Below are 19847 nucleotides of genomic sequence, written 5' to 3' on the forward strand. Positions count from 1 at the left end.
CTTGGAAAACATCTCTCTCTCATAAACACGTCATGAAGCTATGCCCGGTTGGACTGCCAACTCACCCGGCCGGGATTCGGCCGGGATTCCGGCCGGGCATAGCATCGTTTTGGGGGTGGTTCCCTAATATAGCTAAATAACTGGGGGGTCTTTACTAAATAACCCTATATATTTCAAACGGTAGCTGGGAAGGGCAAAATCGTCAAAAGAAACACACGTGACTGGCACGCTTGCAACATAACGGGCTTTTGACGGAAAAATAGGGAATGGGGGGTAACCCCTAAAGCATAATCGTTTCGGGGGTGGTTCCCTAATATAGCTAAATAACTGGGGGGTCTTTACTAAATAACCCAAAAACAAATCGTTTGCCACATGGGCCGGGCTTTTGGTGGGATCGACCTGGCTCCAAGATTCAAACAAATAGTGTTTCAAATATTTTTTAATAATATTTTTGACTCCAAGATTCAAAAAAACAAATCGTTTTTCATCTTCTATATTTCTTTCTTCTTTCAATCCAAATTATAGTAGTTTCTAATTTTTTTTTTTTCTTTCTTCAATCCCATAGTAATCAGTTTTCCTAATTAGAATCAAACAAGGAAGAAACCACCTGCTATAAATTTCAACTATGGACATTCTCAAGTCCCCATTCATTATCTATCTGTCCCAACTTCCTTTCTTTCTCTCACTGAAATCTTCCTTAACCTAATGGATTCAAACCGAATTCTATTTCACAAATCGTCTTCCCATCTATACAATAAACCCATCGTGAAAAACAATCAAACAAATCAAAACGGGTCAGATTCTTTTAAACTTGAATTGGGTCCAAGTTTTTGTTCAACTTCAAAAAGAACAGAGTTCTTGAAATTTCCAGACTTAAATGCACTACCAAGTTCTAATTATTGCTGGTCGGATTCTGTTTCAGTTGATCGGAGTCTGGGTCCTGATTCAACTTCAGTAAATCCTGAAAAAGAAGAGGTCTTCAAACTTTTACGCTTTAGAAATCAAGTGGAAACTAATGGACTGAGTCCGAGTTTAAGTTCAAATCCAATAATTCCTGAAAAAACAGAGGCCATGAAATTCCCACACTTGAAAAAACAAGTGGAAAATAATGGATCATGTTCTAATCAATGTGGGTCTGATTCAGATCAACTTGATTTGAGTTTGGGTATGGTATATTCTTCTGAAGAGCCCATAACAAGAAACATTACAAAGAGAAACTTGGTCTGTCCTGATTTCAGTGGTATTGCTTGCGAATCGACTAATTCTGAATTAATGTGAGTTTCTCTTCCCTTCCTTTTTCACTTTTTTTTTTCGAAAAAATTAGCTAGAATTCCGTAGCTTTTTTTATTCAATATCTAATAATTCTCGTAAAATGTTACAGGCGTTTGAAGAAAGGAAAGATGAAGCAAACGGAATCTACTTTAGAGTTGATGTCAAGCTCTTCGTTTTCGAAGAGATTAGAGTCACCGTCAAGCTCTTCTTCGTACTACTCCGATAAAGAGGTTAACTCGACTCTAGAACGGGTTTCGGGGAACGTCAAAACACAACTTCTAAATAATGGGAACACAAACTTAGTTCAACCTAATATACAAAGAAAGTTGATCATCCAAAAAATTTTGACATCAAGTGATGTTGGTGGATACAATAGACTTGTAATTAGGAAATGTGATGCGATAAAATATTTTCCTCCTCTAGACGAAGAAAACCCTGTAAAAGAGATTTTAAGTTTTTCAGATAGTCAAAAGGTCGTTTGGAAGATGACGTATGAATATTGGAAAACAAGTAAAAATTATGCATTAACAACAGGTTGGAAACATTATGTTAACAAGTATAATATACGAGTAGGGGATGAAATCCGAATTTACGAAATAAACAACAATGAAGCAGATAAAAGACAATTTGAAATGGATCATTACCGCAAACCTGATAATAGAGTCCTACTGTTTGGTCACGAACTATGTGAAGTGCAGAAGTATGATACAGAGAAATATCATCCTAATGGTGGACGTCGAAGAATTCGGAAACCAACTAATAAGACTCTAATTCCTAAATAAGTTAGGCATAGTTGTGACAACCCATTTCGAAAACATTTATGTTATTTTTTTCTTAGTAATGTTCTTGGCTTTTGGTTTATGTTAATGAACAATTAAATATAAATTTCAATTTCAATTCTTTTACTACTTAAAAAAAATTAGTGCCCTTCTACTAAATTTGTAGGGGAATCAGCGATGAGTACGACTTATGACAAAAATATAAAAGATGTATGGTATCTATTGGTATTACATTTCCTAGACAAACACTTCCACGTGAAATCCAAGATCCTAAAGAACCCTCTTCAAGTTCCTCCTTGGGAGTCTTTGGGCTTCGCTCTATATAGTGTCGATTGTTGGCCAACGAGCGCAACCACTCCCCCAACGCCTGCAAATCATACTCGTTATTATAGCAAAAACATATAAATTCTTAATGTAATTTGCACTCTTTTTAATCGAAAATATGCAAATAAAAAGACTTAGGTACGTACTAAAACCCCTACCTCCAGTGATGTAAAGTGTAAAACTGTTTTTCAAAAGTAATTTTGTTAAGTTAAAAAATGATCTGAGTTATATGTTCTTTTTAATCGTATTTTTATTTAATTAGTTTACTATTTATTTTTGATAATCTAAATGTGACAGAAAGAAATTCGGAATCATGCTTACGTACAGTTTAATCTTGTAATAGTTAAATCGTCATTACCAATTTTCACTTATTATTTGCATGTAAAGAAAACTTTCTATTCCACCCATAGTTTGGACTGAGCCTTGACATTCTCAGATGCAACCCTGTCTAATTCTTAATAATTTTACTTTAATTTCTTATTTACGTATTAAAACAATTATATAATTCTGATTCTGAGACCAGATAAAATGTTTGATTTATCATTTCTCATAAATATCAGTTAAAAATATTTATAGGCGCATAAAACTTTCTATTTTAACGTCAATCACTGTTTTCACCAGCCACCAACACCTTGACCAATCACCACCACTTTCATCAACCATAGTTGCCATTTTAACCGACCGCAACGAGCATCATCTCCATATTCGATCTCCGGCATTAAACACCATCGCAAATCTTCAATTGCATTATCTTTCGTCAAACACCGTCACCAATCTTTATCTTCATCTTCTCCTTTCTCAAACAATACCACGAGGCTCATCACTAAGCTGAGTGTGGTTGGTGAAAGAGAAGATTAGTAGTGGTGATTGATGGGGAAGAAGTATTTGCTTTGGGTCGGAACATTGATATAACGGGAAGTAATTTTACCAAATGCCACGAGACATATATGTGGCACCGTCAAACGTACCACTCGACTCGAATTTAACGGAGAAAAATGCAATTAGAGGACTAAACCAGTCATATTTCAAAAGTAGTGGTGAAAGCTAAATATCACTAAATAGTTGGTGTCTATTTCAAATATCCTTTTTTTTTCTTATCCATTTTCTTCTCACACTTCTCTCTCTCACTAACAGTGGTTTTGAACTTGTAATGAAGTAGTAGGAAAAACCTTGAGAAAGAAAAACAATGGCGAACCTCTTAACCTATTCGCCAACATTTCTAACTTTCACTACAGAACCATCAAAATCTCCTTATCCATCTCACTTAAGCTTCTTCTCCACTTCATTTCGTACCAGATTAACAAAAAATGGCCTCTTTGTTACAGAAATTTTAACAACCGCAGAGAAAAGAAGAACAACTACTAGCAGAAGAAAGAAACAACCTAAAAAAGACGATTCATCTTCATCATCATCATCATCTTTAGTTTCATTATCAGCTGCAGAAAGAGGATTGAGATTCACATTCATGGAGGAACTTATGGAGCGCGCTAGAAGTCGTGATGTTTCTGGAGTTTCTGATGTTATTTACGACATGATTGCTGCTGGATTGAAGCCAGGGCCTCGTTCTTGTCATGGATTGATTGTTTCTCATACACTTAGCGGTGAAATGATAGAGTATCTTAGAATTTGGTACTTAAAGGATGACATATTTTCTCATTTGGAAATAAAAGCGGTCGCCACTGTAGTCAAACTTTGAAAAAACCTTGTCTTTTAGTGAATGCCGCGTCATTATGTCATCCTCTAAGTCAGTCTCTAAGTAACTCTAGCATCTCCATGAAGGCGCGGTAATTTTCAAATTTTTTTTTGTTTCAATTTGGTTAAATTTTTGTTCCTTTGACATGGGAAAAGAGAAATCTTATTAATCTGATTCGATTCATTTTCTAAAGATGATGCATTTCAGAATATAACTTTAAGTGATTCAGTATTTCAATATAATTAGTATACTGATTTTGGCGGCTCTTCAGTGGTGGCGGCGACTTTCAGGTAATGGCAGCGGTGGTTCTCTCGGCTGGGGGCACTTTAGTCTTAGTTCATTCATTTTGTCGACCTTTAGGGTCTTTTCATTCTCGATCTTGAAGATCTTTTCTTTTGTCAACCTTTAAGGTATTTTCTTTGAGTATGTGTCTTGTTTAATTTATTTCCCTTCATGAGACACTTTACAATCGAAGTTCTGTGTAGAACTCGTTGTAACTCTCATGTAGTTCTCAGAGAAATAAGAATTTTCATACCATGTAATGATGCGATCGATTTCACTATGAATGTTATTGTGGTTTTACTCGACAAAAAAATGAAAAGAAAGAATAATAGCGGGAGTTTTTTCCTTAGAAAATGATATTATCCCCTTGACGACCCCTCGGTGACTGCTTCGCTTAGGGGGCGAATGAGATCAGAGGCATTTTGGTCTTTTTCATACGTGTAAATAGACCAAAATACCAATTGTCTTAGTAGGGGATCATCTAGGGAGTCACTGACGGAGTGACGGGTGATAGTCGGCACTTTTTGTTTCACATGAGGGCGGGGGCTTTGGGTGGGCTCGACCTGGCCCGAAGATTCAAACAGTACTGGAGTAACCATTATACTATCAAATTTCTTTCCTTTTTCAATCCAAAGTTCAAGTTTCTATTTTTGTTTTCTTTCTTGAATCCGATAGTAACCAGTTGATCAGTTTCCTAATTAGAACCAAACACGGAAGAAACCACCTGTTATAAATTTCAACTATTCATCAGATTCTCAAGTCCCCATTCATTCATTCATTCTCTCTCTAAAATCTTCCTATACCTAATGGATCCAAACCGAATTCTATATGAGAAATCATCTTCCAATCTTTACCAGTCGGATTTGAGTCTAAATTTATATTCAACTTCTGAAATAACAGAGTTCGTGAATTATCAAGACTTAAATCAACTACCAACTTCTAATCCAGTTTGTCGTAATCTGGGTTCCTATTCAACTTCAGTAAATCCTGATGAAAAAAGAGAGGGCTTTAAAATTTTACCCTTCAAAAATTCAAGTTCTGATTATTCCGGGTCGGACTCTGTTACAAATAATCTGGGTCTAAGTATAGGTTCATTATTTCCTGAAAAACCAGAGCCCATGAAATTTCTAGACCTTAATAAACAAGTAGAAAATAATGAACCAAATTATGATTATTTCAGGTCGGATTCTGTCCGTAGGAGTTCCAGTTCTAATCAATGTGAGTCGGGTTTAGACCCATCTAAAATCTACCCAAACCTTAATTATATGAAAACCGGGTCTGATCCACTTGATTTGAGTTTGGGTATGGTATATTCTTCTCAAGAGCCCATCACAAGAAACATTACAAAGAGAAACTTGGTGTGTCCTGATTTCAGTGGTATTGCTTGCGAATCAACTAATTCTGAAGAGTTGATGTCAAGCTCTTCTTCGTACTACTCCGATAAAGAGGTTAACTCGACTCTAGAAAGGGTTTCGGGGAACGTCGAAACACAACTTCTAAATAATGGGAACACAAACTTAGTTCAACCTAATATACAAAGAAAGTTGATCATCCAAAAAATTTTGACATCAAGTGATGTTGGTGGATACAATAGACTTGTAATTAGGAAATGTGATGCGATAAAATATTTTCCTCCTCTAGACGAAGAAGACCCTGTAAAAGAGATTTTAAGTTTTTCAGATAGTCAAAACGTCGTTTGGAAGATGACGTATGAATATTGGAAAACAAGTAAAAATTATGCATTAACAACAGGTTGGAAACATTATGTTAACAAGTATAATATACGAGTAGGGGATGAAATCCGAATTTACGAAATAAACAACAATGAAGCAGATAAAAGACAATTTGAAATGGATCATTACCGCAAACCTGATAATAGAGTCCTACTATTTGGTCACGAACCATGTGAAGTGCAGAAGTATGATACAGAGAAATATCATCCTAATGGTGGACGTCGAAGAATTCGGAAACCAACTAATAAGACTCTAATTCCTAAATAAATTAGCATAGTTGTGACAACCCATTTCGAAAACATTTATGTTATTTTTTTCTTAGTAATGTTCTTGGCTTTTGGCTTATGTTAATGAACAATTCGATATAAATTTGAATTTCAATTCTTTTACTACTAAAAAAAATTAGTGCCCTTCTACGAAATTCGTAGGGGAATCAACAATGAATACGACTTATGAGAAAAATATAGAAGATGTATGGTATCTATTGGTATTACATTTCTAGACAAACACTTCCACGTGAAATCCAAGATTCTAAAGAACCCTCTTCAAGTTCCTCCTTTGGAATCTTTCGGTCCATATAGTGTCGATTGTTGACCAACGAGCGCAGACACTGCCCCAATGTCTGCAAATCATACTGGTTATTATAACAAAAACATATAGATGCTTATTGTACGTACTAGAAACCCTACCTCCAGTAATGTAAAGTGTAAAGCTGTTTTGTAAAAATAATTTTGTTAAGTTCAAAAATGATCTGAGTTAGATGTTCTTTTTAATCGTATTTTTATTTAATTACTTTACTATTTATTTTTGTAATAGTTAATTCGTCATTACGAATTTTCACTTATTATTAACATGTAAAGAAAACTTTCTGTTCCAACCATAGTTTGGACCGAGTCTTGACGTTCTCAGATGCAACTCTGCCTAATTTTTAATAGTTTTACTTTAATTTCTTAGTTACGTACGCGTGTTAAAACAATTATATAATCCTGATTTCGAAACCAGATAAAATGTTTGATTTATATTTCTCATAAACTTCAGTTAAAAATATTTATAGGCGCATAAAACTTTCTATTTTACTGTCAATCACTACTTTCACCTGCCACCAACATTTTGACCAATCACCACCACTTTCATCGACCATAGTTGCCATTTTAACCGACTGCAAGTCCGCAACCACCATCATCTTCATATTCAGTCTCTTGCATCAAACACCATCGCAAATCTTCAATCACATCTTATCTTTCGTTAAACACCATCAGTCCATCACCAATCTTTAACTTCATCTTCTCCTTTGTCGAATACTACCACTGGAAGTAATTTGTCATCAGTCCCATCTCTTATGTGCCACGAGTCATGTCCACTCAACGTCTCAACCGGAATTTAATCGAGAAAAAAAAAATACTATTGAAGGACTAAGCCAGTTATATTTCAAAAATAGTGGTGAAAGCTAAATATCACTAACTAGTTGGTGTCTATTTCAAATATCCCCTTTTTTTTTCTTATCCATTTTCTTCTCCCTTCTCACTCTCTCTCTCTAGCAGTAGTTGTGAACTTGCTATGAGGTAGTAGGAAAAACCTTGAGAAAGAAAACAATGGCGAACCTCTTAACCTATTCGCCAACATTTCTAACTTTCACTACTGAACCATCAAAATCTCCTTATCTATCTCACTTAAGCTTCTTCTCCACTTCACTTCGTACCAGATTAACAAAAAATGGCTTCTATGTTTCAGCAATTTCAACAACCGCAGAGAAAAGAAGAACAACTACTAGCAGAAGAAAGAAACAACCTAAAAAAGACGATTCATCTTCTAATTCATCATCATCATCTTTAGTTTCATTATCAGCTGCAGAAAGAGGATTGAGATTCACGTTCATGGAGGAATTAATGGAGCGTGCTAGAAATCGTGATGTTTCTGGAGTTTCTGATGTTATTTACGACATGATTGCTGCTGGATTGAAACCAGGACCTCGTTCTTATCATGGATTGATTGTTTCTCATACACTTAGTGGTGACGATGAAGGCGCGGTAATTTTCACAATTCTTTTTGTTTCAATTTGGTTTACTTTTCATTCCATTGACATGAGAAAAGAGAAATCTTGTTAATCTGATTCGATTCATTTTCTAAAAGAAGATGCATTTCAAAGTAGAACTTTTTGTGATTCTATAGTAGCTAAAGAAATACTCAGACATGGCCCTAGTAGATGTAACCCTAAGACTATGGCCCTTTCCTCTGGTCTGAAGAAAGGTAATCGAATTCCTAGTTAGCTTATTCAAGAGAAAATCATAATTTGGGCCCTTTTCACAATGCAGATGCTGTCCCTGAGAAGGGAACTGAGTGCAGGTCTTCGTCCTCTCCATGAAACATTTTTATCATTGATTCGTTTGTTTGGGGCCAAAGGCCATGCTACCAGAGGCTTAGAGATTCTCGCAGCTATGGAAAAATTAAATTATGACATCAGACAAGCTTGGCTTGTTCTTGTTGGTAATAACATTTTTCACTTAACATTGAGTACATTTCTCTTTTCACCGATACTAAATTTATGAAAATAATAGAAACTGATTGCTGTTGAAACCAGAACAACTTATTAGGAATAATCATTTGGATGATGCAAACAACGTGTTTCTGAAGGGTGCAAAAGGTGGATTAAGAGCCACTGATGAGCTATATGATCTTTTAATTGCTGAAGATTGCAAGGTTGGAGATCATTCAAATGCTCTAACAATCGCATACGAAATGGAAGCTGCTGGACGACCGGCTACTACATTTCACTTTAATTGTCTTCTAAGTGTACAGGTAACTTAACATTTATAGTACTAATGGGGAATGGGCTAATGGTCCTAAGAATGTATGGACTGCAGCTGAACAGTGGATGAACTTTAACTACTAGGGTAACTAGTAATAATCTGCTACAAAGGTAACTAGACAGACCAAGCTACTCCCTTTGAAGGTTGCTTGATATCTAGCCTTTCCACACCAGAATTTAATGCTAGTTCGGAAAGAAAATGCAGGACCTTAAAGCAACCAAACATAACTCTGAGTCAAATTGTTGATAAGTGCCCCAGCAGTGTCATTACCCATTTTTCTTGTTCTAATCATTAGGATGTCTCGAACCAAAGAGAAGAGAAATGTAAGGAACCTTATAGTTGTATTATTGGAGTATAGGCAAAGATTGGGCGAGACATATCATCCATAGAGATGTCACGATGAGTTGCGGTTTCATGATGCTCACCTTGTTAATATTTTAGTGGTGCCCTTTGTATATCTTATCGTAGACAACTACTATAAGTTTTTTGCGAGTTGCTACTTCATTGTTTATACCTTGCATATAACAAACAATCTGTTATTATGAACATTTTTGCATATTAAAGCTGCTATAATTATTATACAATTTGGTTAATCATGTAGGCTACTTGTGGAATACCAGAGATAGCGTTTTCAACATTTGAGAACATGGAATATGGGGAAGGTATATTTTTCTTTCTGCGTAAATCTTTCTGAAAATTTGATGGAAGTATTTAGGTTTACTAAATGGATATAAATGGTTATGGAACTTTAAATGTAAGAAGGACGACTACAACTCCGTAATCCGTACTTCATATCCTATTTCATTTCTATGTAACATGGACACTGGAATGGATGGGTATCATATCTGAAACTGTTCTAAAGTTTCGAACACGACAACCCAAATAAAGACAAACAGAGATACGTACGTTAAGCATTTATGTTATCTTGTCAGAGCTTCAGAGCTAGTTTTTTGCGTTTGGAGAAATAATATTACATCATAAACAAATAATAGCAACATAAGTTGGTATCATATGGTCCAAAACTGATTATGTGCAAGTACTCTAACATAAAGTATTCAACAAGTATCTGTATTTGACACATAAAAAAAATACTAAAAAGCAGCTGTCAACATGGACAGAGTACATGTATAAGTATGTATGCTTCTAAACTGGTGAGGGCGTCATGTAGGGTGATCCATATGGGTATGATGTAGTTTGAGTTGTTTGACTATAAAAACACAGTTAAGCAGGGGGGGGGGGGGGGGTGACTTGTCAGAGCTTATTGTGATATCAGGGTACTTGCCTTCTACATGATACGATAGTGTAGAGTAGGTTTGTATAAATTAATTTGAGCATGTTTTGTTAAGACTTTGGCCTTGCTCAAAGATTTATGGTGTTAATTTATTCCTTATCATGCTAGATTTCATGAAACCCGATACCGAGTCGTATAATTGGGTGATCCAAGCATATACCAGAGCCGAGTCTTATGATAGGTAACGTTTCTTAACGGATTTCTTCACTAACCTCCTTTCATTTGTAAGCAATCTACACTGGATTTATCTTGATATTTGTGCTTGACAACCATTTTTCTTCTTTATTGTTCTCCTTCAATGTACGCATTATCAGTTGTTCCTACAGTCTATTGTTGGAAACTTTATAGTCTCCTATGGTTCTTTACCACATCTCAGGTTGCTCACAGTTTTCTCCAACAATTCTTAGTAACAGTTGCAAATACAACATACAGTCCTTTTAAACTTGAAATTAGTGGGTTTGGTAACTGAGGAAATTGAGAGAGACCCCCAAGTAACATGAATCAGCCGAGCCAAATCCAGACAAGAGGAAGAAGATCCAAGTGCAGTTCTAAGCCTGGATAACCGACCACGAGCTTAGGATAGATCCAACTGGCATAACAAAATATAGTTCTTATACAAGTATATAGTCAAAGGGCGCGCTTAAGCGACGAAGGTGGTGAAAAGGATCACTTAAAGGATTAACTATCACTTGGATCAATTGAAAAAAATATTGAAATTACAGCACAAAGTAAAGAGATGTACTTTAATTTTTTTTGGGGAACCATGTTCAAGGAAATCAGTGGGGCTATGCTTATTTTACATGAGAGGTCAATCACTTCAACTTGGGTAGACCTTTAAACTACATAGTTGGGAACCGAAATACATTAGTTAGTATGGAAATAGTTGCAAGTGCAACTTGAAAATTTGTATAAATGATGGAAATGCTATGAAAAAATTTTGTGAGGTCATTATTTAATTACACTCTCTTCCGATCTGATTAGATATGAAACTAATTGGCCTTGATTTTATGTTATTGCTATTGCATTTGATGGAAACAAAATATTCAATTTTTCCTCTTTATCACTCTTGTGTTTATGTGTTGCTTTCATCATCAACTCATGTACAGGGTGCAAGATGTAGCTGAATTACTAGGCATGATGGTTGAAAATCACAAGCGTTTGCAACCTAATGTGAAGACATACGCGTAAGCAAAATCTTGCTTTACTGTTCTTACTCTTAAGGTTTATCTTTCTTAGTAAGTTTTGGTATTTATGAGTTATGTGGAGTAGTAAGAAATGTAGTAGTCTCAAAATATGCGTAGTCTCAAAATATGTTAGTATTTTTTACCACTTAGTTAAAATACCAAAATATGCGTAGTTTTTTTTTCTATGGAGTGTACTTTAAACGGCTAAAGCAGTTCCAAGCTTAGACAAAGTATTTCGTAAACACGTTTCAAAAAAAATATTTCGTAAATGTTAAGCATGTTACCTGGCAGATGCTAAGGCATTCCTAGGCAGATTATCTTAAACATGATGAGATGGTTGATTAGATGGAATTGAACCTTTACATGAACTCTTAGACTTGGTTAGTACTGTTGCGTTATCCTAAGGTCGAGGGAGCTTAGTGAACTAGATGAATACCAGGTCACCAACATGAGACCTACTTACATGCAAGGTCACATAGCTAAAGCAGTTGCAGTATCACAACTGCATGATTAAATGGAAAAGAATTAAAACCAGCAAAATAAGAGTTCGAAATTACATGTCAATTTATGACACATCTTGAATACTGATGTTGGAAGATCACTCTCAAGGATCAATTGAAAGCCAAATAAGCCAAAACTTTTTGAAAATATCCTGGCCTCCTGGGTAAGGAAACGGGTCATTTTAGTTATTACGAGTTACGACAAGTCTAGTGGGTGTAACGAAGTTACAAAACCCTTGCTTCCCTCGCAAATTGACATGTAAGCGGAGGCGCAACTTCAACAGGCACGTCAACCCTATTTTCAAAATCTAAAATGATCAGTAAGGAAGAACTTGGAGAACAAACTGCAAATACGAGGTTTGATCACACAAAAACCACACAATTTGAAAAACAAGACTAGAGGAAATGTGACTGGGCTTCGATGAAGTGGTTGGTTGCCAAAGGTCATACCAAAGCTTAGAAATGATGATAAAGTTCAGAGCCTTCTCTCGTATTCCTCTCGACTCACATAACAGTTTTATTAAACCTTAAAAAAACAACTTTAAACATGACTTTTATTTGGTAAATCAATTTTTATTTTTTCGGGTTGTACTGGTTGCAAAGTATTGTGGAATTTATGCATCAACTTATATAAGTACTTCCTTCCTCAGGTTGTTGGTGGAGTGCTTCACCAAATATTGTGTCGTTAGGGAAGCAATCAGGCATTTTCGTGCTCTCAAGAACTTTGAAGGAGGAACCAAACTCTTACATAATGATGGGAAGTTTGGGGACCCACTTTCCTTGTATCTTCGAGCTTTATGTCGTGAAGGTAAAGCTGCTTAATATTTCCATTTTGTCTAGAGAAGCAACTGCCTTCTTATAAAAAATTGATTTTCTAACTGAGGTTTCTACTCTTCACTAAGTTCTACTTTTCAACTCAAGTTTATTTACCAACGTGTGGATGCATATGCCATTGAAGTGCAATTCGGGGGGATAAAAGTTAATTGTGCACTGATGAAGTCCTAACTAATAGTTTCTCGCAGAAATTCCACATTGATCACGATATGATGCCAAATTGGGACTTGCCATGTCAATACATTATATCTTGTGGTAGGAATATATGATTCCATCTTGTATTGAAAAAAGATTTTTGTTAGGGAAGAAAAGAAATCTAACAGCAATAATCATAACTAATATTTATTAACAGTTTAAATACCATATTTTTCCAGAATGGTAATAATATATATATTTGAAATTGAATTGGTTTTGAAACAAAGACTTGCAGGAGGCTAGGAACTACAGAAAAATAAAATGCTCGGATATGGTATGCAATCCTGTTGCATATGTTAGATACACTAGTTTGCACTTGCATGCATTTTACAGTTTCCAGTAGAATTAAATCAACATTAATAAGTTCAATCAAGTAGCATCCAGTGGTGAAAGTTTCATTTCATTACAAATTTTTGCATCAATTCATTCTTCACATTTTCTTTGTCTACGATACTACATCATCATTGTACCTCGTCTCAATATGATCTTTACAACATCTGTTTTTTTTGAGGGTTTAAGTTTGGGGACTCTGCTCCTTATCAGGGCAGGATCGCCAACAAGATCATAGGTTCAACCGTTCAAGTGCCAATGCTAGAACTACACGGCAAATGCAGTTGCGCTCATTATCTTTTCTGTTCGTTCCGAGGATTGTTGATTTTTGATACTCAACTGGTATTAGAATCAACTCCTTCTTAAACGATCAAGTGGGATTTCTCAGTTTCTGATGTAGCGCGCAACAACACTAGAGAACACCTATAGGTTCCCTAATTAATCATAGTAATAGATTAATAGAAGATTATTTAGCAACCAAGAGAAACCTGGAATGTCTATATTAATCGTAGTTTACTTGTACAACTAGCAAGTTTACTAGATTTGAAGTAAGAAATATTAGTTTTAGTAATTCAGGAAAGCCAAGCATAAGGGCTGTCCACTGTTGATCCCTATAAAAGGGACGCTTTCCATTCTTTCCCTCATCTCGGGAATAATCAAACCTTGGTTGCAAGTTCATCTTCTCTTTAATTGCTTTCTAGTTATTTATTCTTGTTCTTCTAGTCTTTATTCATAGTTAAATTTATAATTCTCTTTTGCATCATCAGTTTCTCAATCGGAGTGTTCAATTATTTGTTTCTTTAATACATCATCTCTGTTAGGTAGAATTGTTGAGTTACTCGAGGCATTAGAAGCAATGGCTAAAGATAATCAGCCTCTTCCACCGAGAGCAATGATTTTGAGTAGAAAATATCGATCGTTAGTTAGCTCTTGGATTGAACCATTACAGGATGAAGCGGAGCTTGGATATGAGATTGATTACATTGCCAGGTGTGAGTTCTTAAGAAAGTTGAATTCTTAACTAAATGGCATTGATATTCTTTTTTCTACCTACAGGCTACTGGTCTTTTATCAGATTCCCTCGGGGTATTTTCTTATTCAGCATTAATCTTTCCATTCATCCATTTCTGCTTCCTCATGCCAGTAAACATTTAGTACTATTTTTAAGTTGAAATGTTAGCTCCACAAACAGGATGCAATATTATTGCTTTCTTGCCATTTATCCTTATGCTTCATTAGTACAAATACTCAAAAAGCGTGTCTAGTTTCTTAAAGCAACACCTGATTCTCTCTATATATGCTGTTGTTTGATTAGTCTAGATCTGATTTCTGCCACCAAGGTCCTCAGACCTTTCGACAATCTACGTGAAATAAGCTTCTATAATGTGGTATCCTGGATGCGTTATGGTGCCTTTGACATGAAATGAGATGTAACTATTCAAACATCTTTGTGAGATGTTTACATTGAGTAGGGGACTCCAAAATTGTCCTGGGGTATCCCAGCATGGAACTAAAACCTCATAGTGGACAATAGATTCCAAAATCCAAATACATGGTCATGGAACTACGATCTTATGGCGCTATGGAAGACTAAAATCATAGCTAGGTGTAACAGGTAGAAATGACAACAAATTAGCTGGTAAGAGGCTAAGAGGTAATCATCAACAATCCCAATAGAGCAACCAGTTAATTGCTCAAAGGGTTTAACGTGTTTTTCAGTAAGACATCCTTCTGTAACAAGTTTTGCTAAATGCAATATGTAGTTGTCGTCCATCAGTAATCATAGTAGAAACGTGAATCATTCTAAACATGTCATTTGATATACAAACTTAAACCTGTCGTCAACGTATATAAGTATAATATACAGTATATAGACACCAGGGAATCGACTATATCATTGGGATATAACATTGGGATCATGCCCATGTGAAATGGAAACCAGTCGATGTTATGAAAAGATCACATGTCGCGTTGGTTAAGTCATTAATGATGTTAAGGGGAATGAAATATGTTTGCTCGTCTCATTTTATTCCCTTTGTTTTCATATAATGATTGAAATGTGTATAATCACAATCAATTGCAAAAAATCCTTATTTGATGTATTTGTTTCTAAAGATAAGATACTCTTTGGTCATTAATCAGGTATGTTTCTGAAGGAGGTCTTACAGGTGATCGGAAGAGGTGGGTTCCACGCAGAGGGAAAACCCCTCTTGATCCTGATGTTCTTGGATTTATTTATTCAAACCCAATGGAAACGTCTTTCAAGCAACGTTGTCTAGAAGAGTGGAAAATTCACCATCGCAAGCTTTTAAAGACACTTCGAAATGAAGGACCTGCAGCCTTAGGAGGCGCATCAGAATATGATTACCATAGAGTAGAAGAGCGCTTGAAGAAGATTATAAAAGGTCCTGACCAGAATGCTTTAAAACCTAAGGCTGCTAGTAAAATGGTGGTCTCTGAGTTGAAGGAGGAATTGGAAGCACAGGATTTACCAACCGATGGAACTAGAAACGTTCTGTACCAGCGAGTGCAAAAAGCTAGGAGAATAAATCGTTCACGTGGTCGGCCTCTTTGGGTTCCTCCTGTGGAGGAAGAAGAGGAAGAGGTTAAAACTTCTCATAATACACTTTTGATGCTTCTTCGTTGGATATACATGCAGCTTCTTAATTTACTATGTTAAATTTGAATAGTGAGCCTACTGGAAAAAATGAGTTGTTTCTTGACAAAGGAATAATATTGGTCGTTTGTCATTGTACTGCAGTATTAACAGTGACCTATTTTTTCAGGTTGATGAAGAGCTGGATGGACTAATCTCCAAAATTAAATTGGAAGATGGTAATACCGAGTTCTGGAAACGACGTTTTATGGGAGAAGGCCTAAACCAAGATAATGGCAATATTATTGACATAGAGCAAACAGAGATTCAAGATGCATTGGATGATGTGGATGTGGATGCTGCTGATGATGCTGCAAAAGAAGTTGAAGATGATGTCGACGAAGAGGAGGAAGAAGTTGAACAGACAGAAGTTCAAGTAGGAGACAGGGCTAAAGAGAAGGAAGTAGAAGCTGTTAGGCCTTTACAAATGATTGGAGTCCAGTTGCTGAAGGATACGGATCAAGCGCCTACTACTACAAGGAAATCGAGAAGGAAAGCATCTCGTATTTCAATGGAGGTCTGAAACTAGAATTCGATCTTCTTACCCTTTATATTTTTAAACTTCGTCTAACTCTTCTCTATAAATAAATACAAAATATGAAATCATATCCGTTAAATTTAATAGCATGTGGTCCTGTTAACTTTCATACCAACTACTGGAATCAGCACCAATTTTGTATGGTTAGTCACTGACATGCATGTTGGTCTCTGAATGTATTTGTAGTGTACCTACAAAGTTAAAACTATATACCTGCTTCAGTGAAGATCGAACTTCTTATACCTTGAAAGAGAATATGGGTATACAACATCATTGGAATATTTGTGGTGGAAGTAACCGCATTTTGAACAGCGAAGTCAGTCCTGGATGAATTATTTTTGGCCTGGGCATTAGTTATTTTCGTATGAGGACCTCACTTGTGATAAGAGGGTACCTCAGTATTTATCTTTCTCAGGGAATGTTTATTTTACCGTTTTTTAATTAATCTTAGCTATTAGTACAAACCTGCAAGTTACTCAGATGTCAGGTAGTGTTTATACTTAACAATCTCTATAGCAGAACCCTCGGTATCTTCTCTCTCTCAGGGAATGTTTATTTTACTGTTTTTCATCTGAACACATTAAAGTTATTACTAACAGGATTAACTTGATAACTGTTTTTCTTCCCCAAAAGGTAGATGTAGTGTAATTCTGCTTACCTTCTATGGTTGAGAGCCTTAATCTTTTATACCACATTTTATGAAAATAGTATTAAAACTATCTTTTACACATGTAGGATTCGGATGATGACGACTGGTTTCCAGAGGATTTAAACGAGGCATTTAAGGTGATGAGGGAAAGAAAAATTTTCGATGAATCAGACATGTATACTATTGCAGATGTTTGGGGATGGACGTGGGAGAGAGATCTAAAGAAAAGAGCTCCTCAAAAGTGGTCGCAAGAATGGGAAGTTGAGTTGGCAATCAAACTAATGCAAAAGGCATGTTTTGACACCCTCCCTTTTGTTTCATAGTCATATTTATGTTATGTTTTGTCATCATGTCGAATATTTTTTTTCGATTGGTTAGTTTCTTTTCCTAGTTTGTTTTCTCTGATAATATGAGGTCCCGAACCCTTTATTATTTGTTAAAGATAGGTCGGTTGTTTCACCTTGTAGACGGTGTTAGTGGGTTAACAGTATTTTGGTCTGCATTATCTGCACAAATTGTTACTTGTGCTTGGTCATATTTCTTATAAACCATGTTGTCTATAAGTCAACATGAAGAAACTGACGCCGACTTGCCCAAGTAGCGCTTAAGTGTCTGAAAAATGCAAAATTTTTCAAGTATTGAGTGTTGTTGCTTTCCAATAAATCTCCCCATGTTATCAGAAATGCCACTGCCTACTTGGACAAGTAAATTGTGTACGATGGGTCAAGTATACCAAATTCAGAGAGCGAGGCAGGTTGGGTTGAGTGTTTGAGGCGGTGCATTGTAAACTACAAGCGTTAAACTTGTTGTCCACTTAATAGTAGGGGTAGTCTTTCTAATCTTTTATCACCCTTTCAGACTTTTTATTCGGTATCTGTTCATTTATGGCCACAACAGGTGGCCCAATACATCAGTGAGGTTAAGTCACTAGTCATGATTCATAACATGTTTTTAAGCATGATATTCTGATCATTGAAGTTCTATAGTACACAGGTGTGAAGTTGTTGCCTTAATTCCCATGTCTGTATCAATTTATAGTTATTAATTGTGGTTGCTCAACAAGATCATTACCCTACCAGGCGTTGTTCATTCCTGTAAAGCTTGATATTTTACAACATGAAGTCTTCTGATCTGAACTTAACATACTTATATTACTTTAGGTAATCGAATTGGGTGAAACGCCAACTATTGGAGACTGTGCTATGATATTGCGGGCGGCTATAAAAGCTCCTCTCCCTTCATCTTTTTTGAAAATCCTGCAGACTACTCACAGCCTTGGTTACGTCTTTGGGAGGTAAGTTCAAGCTCATGGCTCAATAACATGTATGAATGAAGACCGAATATGATATGCACGCCATTTATCTATCGATTTTACTGCATATATATATATATATATATATATATATATATATAGGTGATGGAGGCAACCAACGTCCCTCGTTGCCCTTTAGGAGCCTTAGAGAAACCCCAGAATATTTAGTCACTGTGTACTGATTGGAGAAGCTTCTACAGAGGTTTACTTCAACCAAATAATAAATTTCTCACAAAGAATTCTATGTAAGATCTAAACTTTATCAACACAAAATACAATCAATTACAGCGATTGAAATCTTTCTAGTCATTGCCTTACTTATAGGAGACAGACCATGTCCTATCGAGTTCTATGAACCTATTGAAAGAAAGAACTAGATAAACCTTAAAAGAAAGTTCAACATCTAAGCAATTAGGAAATAAATTAGATAGAAAACGAATAAATTATAGAGAAATGTGGGTTCTTTATAATCGTCATGTTCATGGGCAGGTCTTGACCAAACAGGTTGACTCCAAAATTACTTTTGGGGCTGTGTTTCACGAAAGTTATTATCTGTGCTTCTGGTGGTTAATCAACTGTTTCTAGGTTTGCTTTGTATCCTGTGAATATTTTCAATTGCAAAAACAGAGGGTCACGAATTATTTACTTTCAACTTCCCTGTTGACACCTAAAAAAATATGTGATCAACTGCTAATAACTTGTGTCAAACCATTTACCCAGTTAAGACTATATTGAATTGTTAGGCAGTCGTTCGCTTTATTGTCATAGTCCTGAACTATTAATTCTTCATTGTGCAATACTACAATCTTAATGACATGGTATACTAAATACCTTTATTTTTCTATCTACTCTGGTTTTAGCCCCTTGTACGACGAAATCATAGTGCTGTGTCTCGATCTTGGGGAGCTCGATGCAGCTATTGCAATTGTCGCAGACATGGAAACCACAGGAATCAAAGTTCCAGATCAAACCCTAGACAGGGTAATTTCAGCTAGACAGGGTAAAGATAATAGTGGTAGTGAGGAGGAATCTTGACGACTCCGATGACTTTACTTTTTATCCTTTATGAATGTTGTATCATAGAATCTGGCATCTATCAGAAGCCCTAAAAACACTTCCGAGAGAAGTGATATCAGGTTCTGACAATTTTGTTGTAGCATAGAAATCTACCCGGTTAGTTCCATTAGATAGATAGGATAATAAGCTCATGGTATGACGTATGAACTTTCTCATTGTATGTTTAGGCATCTCTAAGAAGCAGTATATCAGTAAATTTAAGGAGCATTTCTTGTTTGATATTTGTCACTTACAAAGTTTCATACTCGTATCATCTTTTTCATTTGGTTTTGTTGCGGCTACCGTAGTACAATTCAGGCTGGGGATGAAATGTTCCTTCTATCGTATACCAGCTTAGCTCCATACCCAACACAAGCACATCAAGGATTTCTCCCTTGAATAGCTCAATCAT

At 35.9% G+C, this 19847-nt stretch overlaps 2 protein-coding genes across 2 annotated transcripts; both read left to right on the forward strand.

Moving 5' to 3' along the window:
• Positions 1 to 5113: 5113 nt before the first annotated feature.
• On the forward strand, positions 5114 to 6458 carry LOC147559968 (uncharacterized). Its single transcript, XM_086657938.1, has one exon. It carries the CDS (start codon positions 5157 to 5159, stop codon positions 6348 to 6350), a length of 1194 nt encoding a protein of 397 aa, XP_086514064.1. The 5' UTR covers positions 5114 to 5156; the 3' UTR covers positions 6351 to 6458.
• A 1007-nt stretch (positions 6459 to 7465) lies between these two features.
• On the forward strand, positions 7466 to 19675 carry PTAC3 (plastid transcriptionally active 3). Its single transcript, XM_086661933.1, has 13 exons — positions 7466 to 8110; positions 8396 to 8567; positions 8662 to 8879; positions 9492 to 9552; positions 10290 to 10362; positions 11288 to 11365; positions 12516 to 12673; positions 14046 to 14214; positions 15367 to 15829; positions 16011 to 16397; positions 17154 to 17357; positions 18228 to 18361; positions 19240 to 19675. Exons 1-13 carry the CDS (start codon positions 7676 to 7678, stop codon positions 19412 to 19414), a joined length of 2727 nt encoding a protein of 908 aa, XP_086518059.1. The 5' UTR covers positions 7466 to 7675; the 3' UTR covers positions 19415 to 19675.
• The last annotated feature ends 172 nt before the right edge of the window (positions 19676 to 19847 follow it).

The sequence above is a fragment of the Eschscholzia californica genome, unplaced genomic scaffold, assembly GCF_041429995.1.
Source record: "Eschscholzia californica isolate CP2 unplaced genomic scaffold, dmEscCali1.0.p SCAF_2, whole genome shotgun sequence".
NCBI lineage: Eukaryota > Viridiplantae > Streptophyta > Magnoliopsida > Ranunculales > Papaveraceae > Eschscholzia > Eschscholzia californica.

Bases quoted from the DNA above. Each gene is read 5' to 3' on its own strand.
- LOC147559968 (XM_086657938.1), top strand. From the start codon at position 5,157: ATGGATCCAAACCGAATTCTATATGAGAAATCATCTTCCAATCTTTAC.
- PTAC3 (XM_086661933.1), top strand. From the start codon at position 7,676: ATGGCGAACCTCTTAACCTATTCGCCAACATTTCTAACTTTCACTACT. The intron at 9,553-10,289 runs GTATATTTTTCT...TTATCATGCTAG, and splicing joins GAACATGGAATATGGGGAAG to ATTTCATGAAACCCGATACC. The intron at 16,398-17,153 runs GTCTGAAACTAG...TTACACATGTAG, and splicing joins CATCTCGTATTTCAATGGAG to GATTCGGATGATGACGACTG.